Below are 11,048 nucleotides of genomic sequence, written 5' to 3' on the forward strand. Positions count from 1 at the left end.
CCTAACTTGTAAAGATGACAGACATGATAATTAATAAATTTGGGAATTGTAGGTGCCAAGTTGGAGTTGTGGATTTCGCTAAGAGGGGGAAACTTGCAGCTGCTGTATTGATCAAAATTTTACAATTTTACAAGTCCTTCAAAATCCATTCTCTCGTCCAAGTATTATTAAATCTCATCCCAGCACCCACCTCCTCCTTCCTTCTTTTCTCTCGCAGCCCTCTTTTCCCCTCCCCCTTGCCTACGGCAAACCTCCCCATCCCTAATCCTTATTTGCTAAACCTAGACCTCTTCCTATCAAAAACCTCCCAACCCCTATGGCGGCATCTCCACACCTCCCCAACCCCTATTCAAGATTCGAAATCTCAACCGAGATGGTATCAAAATTCAGAAATTTCAGTCAAAACCTGGGAATTTTCCTAGGTAATTTCATCACTAGGTTTTACAGATTTTTATAGTGTTTTCTGTATGATTTCTTGCATACTCCCTATTTAAAGAATAAAGAACATAATGGCACAAGTATTTTCCTAAAAAAAAACCAATGAAAAGTGTTTATTCTAATTGTTAGTATACATGAGAGTTTTTGAGAATATAAACTCTGTAAAATTGAACAAATTTTATTGCATACAAAATACATTAAATCTTTGATATAGAAGTACAGATACAAAATAAAATATACAATAACCAAAAAAAAAAACTCCCAGGCTTCAGTTCCAAGCTATACGCACCAATTTAAGCCATCAACAAAGTGAAAGAAAAAAAGGGGAGTTTAGAACAAACTGTTGAAAACATGGACTGAGGTTTCCTAATTAGAATAGGGTTATCCTCGCATTACAACACAAACCTTGCAAAAAATCTTCAAAATTCCCCAAAGGAGGAGCAAAGAATGCGATGGAAGACAAAGGAGTCACTGAAATTGGTGAGAATAGGCTTGAAAGAGTCAAAAATCACAAAAACTGGGTGGGAAGTGTTGAAATCGGGCTGGCAGTACCTATCATGTTCAGCGAAGTCTACTAGGACTCTATCGAAACCAGCGAGTTTATAAGTAAATGGGCTGGTCTGGTAGTGTTGTAGCTTGTAGGACAAAATTGAGTAGATTTGGGGGTGAGATTGTGATATGGTTGTTAGTAGATTTATTTTTAATAGATTTATTTTCTAGATTTACTTTCTAGTTTTGTATTTTCATTATTGAGGTAGATTTACCAGGATCTTTAGGATCTTTTAGGATCTCTTATTTTTCTTGCAAGATTCCCACACTGGGAGGATTTGATTTATTATGTATTTGGCAAGTTATGAGTATAAACAAAGCTCCTGCTAAGTCCTTCAACCACATGTTAGGATTCATTAACTTCTTTCAATATGGTATCAGAGCCTTCTCTAAGCTGAGGGCCAGCACTAGCCATTGCCGCCACCGCCGCCACCGCGTGGCTCATCCTTCTCCCATGACACCACCATCAAACGTTCCAAAAACCATCGCCTAGCCCATTTCCTCTTTCGCCACCTTTCTTTTCTTCTTTATACCATCGTAAGATGCTACTACATATTTGAAACAGAAACACTACCACCAGCCATTGCCAGCATCTCTTCCACCATTCTAACCTAGCGATATGCTTAGAAGAACCCCCAACACCGGCATTGCCAACAGCCATATGTGATCCCTCTAGGCCAATCGCCTAACAACCCTAGCCATTGTGAGTGTCCCTATAGCCATCGCCCTTGTCTCTCCTATGTTCAGGGAAAAAAATCCCTTAAAGGTTTATCTTTTCTCATCTAGTTTGTGGTAGTGAGCATTTCTTTGCTACCCAAATGTTTTCCCTTTAGTCCTTGACCTTATTTTTGTTCCGACGATGGTCGATACAGTCTCTTCAGCCTCTTCTGTTGCATTTGGTGTGGAGGATCCTCTCATCTCTTCATGTTCTCGGGATCAAGATTCTTCCCTTTTTCAGATGACCACTGTTAAGCTTAATGGGACCAATTATTTTTGTTGGTCTCGCTTTTTCTCTTGCAGTTGGTGCTCATGGTCTAACTAGCCATCTTCATAGAACTTCTATCATACCTTCTTCACCTGGTACAACTCCAGATGAGTGTGAGACAGATGAGTGCTTGGTTATGAGATTTCTCCTTAATTCCATTGAACCAAACATTTCAGAAAGTTACCTTCTTATTCCTAATGTTGCCACTATATAGAGGGATGCTTCAGGAGATTGGGTCAAATTTGGAGGTTCCTTTATAGTTGTACTCAAATATTAAGTCAGCGCTCACAATCCAGTGCAGCATGATAAGGACCAAGTATGTGGAGATTGACAAACATTTTGTCGAAGAAAAGATTGAGTCTTGATTGATTTGTATCACCTTTGTTACCTTAGACATTCAGCGTGCTGATATGCTCACAAAGAGCTTGAGCACCAAAATGTTTAGTAGTATCATTGGCAAGTTGGGTATGATAAATATCTATGCTCCAACTTGAGGGGGGATTTTGATTTGGAGGTGAGATTGTGATCTGATTGTTAGTAGATTTACTTCCCCCCCCCCCTCTTATTAAGGGTATATTTACTTTGATCTTTAGGATCTCTTATTTTTTGACGATTTGATTTGTTTTGTATTAGGTAGGTGATGAGTATAAGTAAAGCTCCTGTTGTGTCCTTCAGACACATATTAGGATTCATTCACTTCTTTCAAAAGATCAAAATGTAGGAATTAAATCTCGCCTAAGGAGTTTCATCTCAGTTTTGAAAAAAAATCAAGATTTCGACTGAAATTTTGATCATCTCAGTCGAATTTGGATTATGCCCCTATTCCTTCAATCCTCTCCCATTCCCATCCCCTTTCCCTCATAACACCCCCCCATTTATTATGCTTTTCTTCTTCTTTCCTCTCTTCGCTCTTGTAGTAACCTTAAATTTTCCAAATTTCTAAGCCTGAGTTTCCCCACCTTCTTCTCAAACCTAAACCCTAATTCCCAAACTTCTCATCTCATTCCCACCCTCTTTAGGAATCAAATACCCCTCCCTTCTCCCCTTACCTTCTGTTGGTAGAATGGCTTATTGTGATCGGTGTGATCTCAAGCCCTCTATTTATAATAAAGTGGAAAAAACACTATTATATACATACCCTTACTTGGGTAACAAGTAGAAATTTACATGAACACAAACTCTAATAGAATTGAATTCCTATAGAATTCAACCAACACTCCACCTCAAGTTGAGGCATAGATATTCTTAAGAGTTTTTAGAGGGGGGTGACCTAGCCTACGGTGCCACTACTGAAGGTCGAATATTACTAAATGGACCTGATTAGGAGATGCAGTCAGAGAAGAAGTAGATCCTCTAATTGGATCCAACAGATAAAGTCCATTGTCTAGTTTACCATGTCCAATCTCCTTCCCCGTTACCAGATCTTGGAAGACACAATAAGATGGGAAAAAATCACACAATTTCAAGTCATATGTAACACTACTAATAGAGAGCAAGTTATTAGAAAAAGAGGGAACGTGTAAAACTTTAGACAGAGAAAGTAATGGTGAATGTTGAATGGTCCCTTTTCTATCAATGAAAGAATATGAGCCATCAACAATTTGAACTTTATCTTTTTCGGATGTTGGAGCATAATGTAAGAAAAAAGATGATGAACCTGTCATATGATCTGTGGCTCCTGTATCAATGATCCAGGGAGCAGAAACTGAATAAACGTGGTAGCCTATAAAAGTTTTACCTGAAGTAGCAAGGTAGGAGTTGGTATGGGTAGTGGAGGAAGCAGCAGTAGAGGTTGTACCGGCAATAGAATACTGCAAAATATGTCACAGAGTAGCTAACTCCTTATATGAAAAACCAATGTCTGCAGAGGGTGTTGTGGAAACTGTCTTGGAAAGATTAGCTTTCGGTTTTCCCCTTCTTTGTGCTTTTTTTTGCTCAAAATCAGTAGGCTTCCCATGGAGCTTCCAACAATTGGCCTTAATATGATATGGTTTGTGACAGTGCTCCCATTTGACAATCTCCTTAGTCGAATAAGATTTAGTGCTAACAGACTGTAAGGCTGATTTCTCCACGATAAGAGTATGAAGCATGGCTAATCGGCAGCTTTCCTCACACTGAACAAGAGCATAAGATTGTTTTAGTGTAGGAAAAGGAGAACGACTTAATACTTGCACTTTGATCAGATCGTACTCCACATTCAAACCTGCCAAGAAGTCATATACTCGAATCTTATCAACGTGCTTCCAATAAGTCACATCATCTAGGTTAGTGGGGTGATAATCCCCATTATGATCCAAATCCTACCAAAGAGATCTCAACGCGGCATAATATTGGGCCATAATCAATTCCTTTTGGGTAGTCTGATGAAGCTTCTTTCATAGCTCATAAATCTGTGCATCATTCCCCAACTGTCCATATTTTCAATAGCAGTCTTCCAGGCTGCAATATCAAGTAATAGGTATCCCCAGGCAATATTTGGATGCATGGAATTAAAAAAGAATGACATAATAAGAGAGTCATTTGATATCCATTTATCCTGTGAAACACTTGTGGTAGTAGATTTGATAGTGGTGCCTGTAATGTGTCCAACTAGTCCTCTTTCGGCAATAGTTAGGTAAGCAAGTCGAGACCAAATCAAATAAATCGTGCCATCAAATCTTACCAAAAGAGGATGAAGAGTGGGGTAATGTTCGGACCAGTGAGAGCAATAATACCATCGGTAGTTGCCATGTTGAAAGAATTGTCTGCAGTTCTTTAGTCTTCACCCCTTCAAAGTAACTGAAACGTCGCAGAATGCATAGCCAAACCACCTAAACAAATGATAGGATTCAAAAAATGCTTATAAAGAATACCATTTTTTTTTCCTTCTTCTTCTCTATCTTCTTCTTTATCTTCTTCTTTCTTTCCTTCTTTTTCTTTTTCTTTTCTTTTCTTTTTTCTTTTCTTTTCCTTTTTTTTTTTTACTATGGGAAATTACAAATAAGCCCCTGAAAACAGGGAAATTATAATAAGTATCTAAAAAATATGCAAAATTACACACAAGTCCCTGAAATTATGTAAAATTGCAAATAGGTCCCTTAAAGATGTAAAATCATGCATAAGTCCCTAAAACTATGTGAATTTGCAAATAGATTCCTAAAAATATGCAAAATTACACATAAGTCCGTGAAACTATGCTTATTTACCAATAGGTCCCTAAAAGAATGCAAATTTACAAACTAAACCCCTCAAACATCAGAATTTGTTTTTGCTGTTTTGCTTGTTCTAATTGAATCGCAGCCAATTTCTGTTTTGTTTGGGCTAATCGAATCACAGGCCAAAATCTGGTCTTCTATAGGAACTTCTCGTTTCAGATGAAGAATGAGAAAAAAAAAAAAAAAAACAGAGTTGCAGGAGCAGCAGTAGTGCAGGGGTAGTGCAGAGGAAGGTAGAAGGGTTCGAAATAACTCACTGTACTGCAACGGCGGAGGAAGGTGGTGTTGCAGGAGCAGCAGTAGTGCAGCGGCGGAGTTCTTCTGCTCTTCTTCTTTCCTTTTTTTTCTTGGTCTTCCCTAATCGAACCCAATGTAGTGCAGCAGAACTGAAGAACAAAAAAAAAAAAAAAGAGGAACTGCCAGGAAAAAAAGAGCCGATGGGTTGCAATGAGTTTGCGATGGGTGCAGTGGAACTGAAGAACAGAAAAAGAAGGTGGAACTACCAGAAAAGAAAAAAAAGGCGATGGGTTTTTGAAAAAAATTCAGGGAATTACGATGGGTTTGAAAAATTAGAAGAAAAGTAGGATTTCGATAGCGAGAGAGAGATTTTTGCTTTTTCTCTTTTTTTCTCTCTTCCCTAATCGAACTTAGGCTCTGATGCCATGTTGGTAGAATGGCTTACTGTGATCGGTGTGATCTCAAGCCCTCTATTTATAATAAAGTGGAAAAAACACTATTACATACATACCCTTACTTGGGTAACAAGAAATAGAAATTTACATGAACACAAACTCTAATAGAATTGAACTCCTAGTAGAACTCAACCAACACCTTCGAACCTAATTACCAGCCCATTCCCTTTGCTCAAAACCCTAGAAAACCCCACACTTCCTCTCCTTCACCAAACCTTAGAAACCCTAACCCTTTTCTACTGATAACATTGAAACCCTTCATCCAAACCCTAATTCCTTTACCTTGGACCTCAACCTAGCCCCAGCCGTCCCCTATAAACCCTAACTTTTCTTAAACACTAAATTCCAAAAACCCTAAACTTGGAGACTCAAATCTGAAATTAAATTACAGCAAGGATCCGATTTGAGTTTCTTTACACCCTAGCCTCCAGCATATACCCGAACCTTGCTTGTCCTATTCTCAACATTAGAATCAACATCAGCCCCACACCTAAACTGTAGGGTTACAAAGCCCTACACCTAAACCACAGTTTAATCCTCTTCCTTCTCTCCTTGGGAGTCTATGGACTTCAAGGGAAGGTAAAGGAGCTTATTCAGAAGGATGTAGAAGGACATGTTTATTTCAGGTTTTAATTTTTTTCGGCTTGTTTTGGACAATTGCTAAAAGGAAATGTCCTCTTTAATGAGATCTCCTTCCCCCTATTTTAGGTTCTAGGAGATTGTCTATTTTGTTTCTTTTTTTATTAGTAAAAAAATCACTTTTCACAAAAATTTAGAACACATATTTAGTAATTTATTTATTTGTCACTGGAATTCCAATCCAATATTTGTAGCTCTGAAACTTGGATATGATACTTATTTGTAATGTGGGCGAACTATGTTGCAGGGAAAATAGAGCAGTCAACTATTGCAGAGTGTAAAGGGGCTTATGCACTTTGGATTAAAATTGTATCCACTGTCCCTTAATTGATGCATCTGACTTAACTTGAGATCTTAAGTTGATATATTAAACTATTCAATTGAATATGTTTCAGGCAAAAGAAAAGCTGAAGCAGAAATACGTTAGAAAACTAGAAGGTAGTGTTGTTGAAATGCATTATGCACCAAATTTAATTATTGCATTATCTTTGGGTGGAACTTAACGACTAAACTTCTCATATTCTTCTGCTCTTTATTTTTCTTATGCAGGATCATCTTGTGATGGTAACACAGATGAAAATGATGCACAATTGGAAAGGCATGCAAAAATTTCGGCACCACCAGAAGGATTACATAATATGAGAAAACTTTCAAAAGAATCTGATCCTTTGAAATTTAATACACAGTACCAAAGTCTGCTGCAAGAAGGCTCAAATGGAAAAGTTTTATCTAAAGAATCATTGGCAACTTTATGTTCGTATTTGAAAAGTCAAAGCATCTTTCCTCTAATCTTAGTCGCGACTGCAGTTTTATTCTTCCTGCTGGTGCAGGTATTTGCTTCCTGAAGATATAAATAAATTCTTTTCTTTTAACAAATAAATTACAAAGGTAGTTGTTTTGCATGTTTTGTAAAATACATTCTTTATGGGTGTGGATTGTGGAAAGTGGAAAGTGTAAGCTACTTAAATTTACTAAATTAACTACAAAAGGTATAAGGTAGTCTGGAAGTTCCATGAGATTGGAGATTGCAAGGGGAATAATCTTGTTAAGAGAGGGAGGATGGAGTCAAAGAGATGAAAGTAATGATAGGTTAGGCTAATGCAGATCAAGGAAGGTACTCTTTAAGGAAGAGTAGGGAGAGGAGTTTGACTCAGTACTTAGCACTGCTATTAATAGTTAACTTATAATTTGATTCGGCCTTGCGTTTCTTCCTTGAACCAGTTCTTCTGGTTCAGAAAAAGCATATGCTTGGGTTTAGTTTTGATGATCGCGGTTTATTGACTTTGGTTTTGATTTTGTTGACAACTATTTCATCATCATTTGAGACTTACAAACGGTTTTGGGATCTGTCCACCAGTGATATCAGCTTTCAGTTCTTGAAAATTATCTTCCATTGGGACTTTAACTTGGAACCTGACCATTGGGTTGGTTTCAATTTCCAATTTTTATGTTCACCGGATAGAACAATTTATCGCATTCTGAAGTGCATCTGATATCTTGATATTATTCATGGAATCTTCACCATGGGTCTGGTTTATTTTAGTATGTATGATCCTAAACCTCTAGGTCTCCAGAGGTTTCCAGAAACCCATTTTTGTGGTATCAGGGTACCACCTAGCAGCAAGCCTTTCTGATATGCCATAACTGTTGGAATCCTTTCCATTGAATGGCTTATACTTTTAGAGATTCTGACACTAATAAAGAGATGTGCAAGATTCTCTGTTGTAAAACAGCAGCCTGTTGATTTTAATCCATCATTTCATCACCTTCAACAGATATTCTGAAGCAATTTATGGAGTACTACCTGTTAATTCAGTTGATAATTATACAATAAAGGTTCATGGAGGATTCCCAAGAGTTCCTAACAATCAGCCCTCCTGTTTGAGAATCAGTACGTAGCGATTTTTGAGAATAATAGCATGTCTAATGATGATACTAGAAAATTATACTATTTCTTGTTTTAGCATTCTGATGTCTAGAACAGAATTTAAGATGAAACTGAAGTTTTTATTATCTTTGTCCTACTTTTACACGTCACATAGTCTTAAAATCACCCAATTTCACCCATTAGATGGGTTTCAGCTTGCTGCATGTGCAATACAAAATGATGCAGCAAGGAAGTAAAGTAGTTCGCTCCTTCTTGGGCTAGTCCCCCGACCCATTTATTCTCCATCTTCCTTCCAGTGAATGTATTCTGTCATCTTGTACAACTGTTTCCCCCTAATATATTACCATTGATTGTTATCCTTTCTATTCAGATCTATATGTTTGCTAACTTATGTTTCTTCTCCCCCCCCCCCTTTTTCTGTACAGCTGAGTATAATTGTACTGTCAACTAGAACAACACAAGTCCATCTCGTCACTCAATTAGACTACATGAATGAAACCACTGGTGACAAGGGAAATAAAGCAGCAGATGTAGCCTGGTTGGAAAAATGGGTTCAACACCTAAAAGATGAGATGCACATGGTTGAGACTCGTTTAGAGAGGATGCGCCATGAACATCAACTGTTAAAATCACAGCTACAGTCCTTGAACATCAGATAAGGCAAAGATTGTCATCACCCCCATTTTATGTACGGTAGGATAATATATACAACTTTAAAATCACAGCTACAGTCCTTGAACATCAGATAAGGCAAAGATTGTCATCACCCCCATTTTATGTACTGTAGGATGATATATACAACTTTAAAATCACAGCTACAGTCCTTGAACATCAGATAAGGCAAAGATTGTCATCACCCTATTTTACATACAGTAGGATGATATATACAACTCTTATACATACTATACACCCTGAATTTCTTGTTGTTGCATGGCATTTCTTGTTGATCAAGAGAAAATATACTTGGTTTTGGTTAAGTGATTACCATCTTGAAGAAGAGAGAGTTGGCTTTCACGAATATTTTTTTCCCATATAATAAATTAAGCTCCTTTCAACATTTCTATGAATCAATAATCTATAGTTCCTGTATCCTGAAGTTGAAAATAACTTGGAAATTCTTTAGAATGAATTTACTAGTTATAATCCATGTAGGGCAAGAATCCATGTAGCCGACCCCATTTAGTTGGGACAATGCTTATTGTTGTTGTTGTTGTATTTACTAGTTATAAGAGGAAATAGGTACCTAGGCAGATAAATGTGTCTGGGTTACTTTAGATAACAAAGTGCATGCCTAGTAAACATGGCTTCCACCACTGCAGGATTTAGGGAGGGTTTATGCAGCCTTATTCCCTGCTTTTACAAGGAGGTTGCTTTCTATGACTATATAGAAAGCAGCAGTTGCGTTCCATTTCAATCTAACTGATTCAAGGATCGAGAAAGTGTCTGGAAAATTTTATGCTTATTTAGCGTAATAAAATTGGCAACTTTAACTGCAGTACAGTTTCAATTTTTCCCACCAGAGAGCATCAAAGGAAGAATATGTAAATGTGATTTTTTGTTGTCTTTTTAATGTTATGATCACTGTACCTTCAATAGTGTCTTATGATATTTCTGAGTGAATCACCTGTGAGACCAGCCTACACAATTGATCTTGTGGAGCATAGCTTCCTGTTTGGAGATCAGTTGCTTCCTTTTCCCCCATCTTTTGTTGGTTGAGTTGACATGCACTTGTTCAGCAGACTAGTTCCTACTGAGAAATGAAAGTCTTCAAAATAGAATCTTCTCCATCTAAATTTGTAATAAACTAAATACTAATTTCATTTAATACTTGATGAAGTATTGTCTATTATTGTCATTACATAAGGGAGGTAGGGGATTGTGGTTGAAAGCCAAATGGCTCTTCTGTGGAGAAATGCTTAACCTACAAGGTTCCATTTTCATTTTTAGCTGCTTTGCCTTCTTGGAGTGCCATGGGACAAATTGTTGGAAGCAGAAAAACTTCCTGGCTGAATTGCATGATCATTTAAGGCTGTTTGACTGTTTTCTAACTCATGCTGAAGGATTGCCATTCTGATCTTTCACCTGAGCTTGACACTTGACAGTTCTTTTACCTTGGTATGTGCTACAATGCTTCTAATATGATCAAAACTAAGAACGGTCCAATAAAATTCTGAGTTCGGTCTGACTGACTTGATGACTGTTTATTCATGAATGAGTTGTTAAATTATTATCTTTTGACTTTGTATTCTCTAAATTTACCATATGGAAGGTAGAAACTTTGAATTTCTCCTCACCATCAGGAACATCTTCGGTCTTCTGCAACACATACCAATAATCCCACTTCAATTCAACATGATATGATCCTGTAGTTGCTACTGAGGAAACTGATCATGGTGATAGTAAGTTCAGATGTGGCTGAACAATAATATATTGATTTTCAAGTGCCAAATCAGAGTTTTCCCACCCTAATGCTTTCACCCCACCATTGAATCATTTGATTAGTGCTTACAGGTTTTGCACAATGAAGGGATGTGGAGCATTTTAAGCCACAATACAATAACATGAATATTTTATGCAGGCAGTGAGTCTGATCTTGTGAATAGTTTCCTTTTCCTTTTTCTTTTTCTCTTGTGGTGATATGTAGTTCTGGTTAAGTCTGTAGC

The 11,048-nt window shown here is 37.4% G+C and overlaps 1 protein-coding gene across 2 annotated transcripts in view; it reads left to right on the forward strand.

Moving 5' to 3' along the window:
* LOC149029322 (protein VASCULAR ASSOCIATED DEATH 1, chloroplastic-like) overlaps positions 1-9,651 on the forward strand; it is a 98,029-nt gene extending 88,378 nt beyond the window's left edge. Inside the window, exons 15-18 of one of the 2 annotated variants that reach the window (XM_089141517.1) lie at positions 6,745-6,806; positions 6,893-6,935; positions 7,047-7,327; positions 8,811-9,650. In XM_089141517.1, coding sequence (XP_088997643.1) covers positions 6,745-6,806; positions 6,893-6,935; positions 7,047-7,327; positions 8,811-9,044 — 620 coding nt within the window. In that variant the 3' untranslated portion in view covers positions 9,045-9,650. Of the gene's footprint in view, positions 1-6,744; positions 6,807-6,892; positions 6,936-7,046; positions 7,328-8,810 lie in introns of both variants that reach the window. The other variant, XM_089141520.1, reaches the window with a different exon arrangement.
* Positions 9,652-11,048: the final 1,397 nt, after the last annotated feature.

The sequence above is a fragment of the Hakea prostrata genome, chromosome 1 (genome assembly GCF_041222555.1).
Source record: "Hakea prostrata isolate BN-2017 chromosome 1, UWA_Hpros_2, whole genome shotgun sequence".
Lineage (NCBI taxonomy): Eukaryota > Viridiplantae > Streptophyta > Magnoliopsida > Proteales > Proteaceae > Hakea > Hakea prostrata.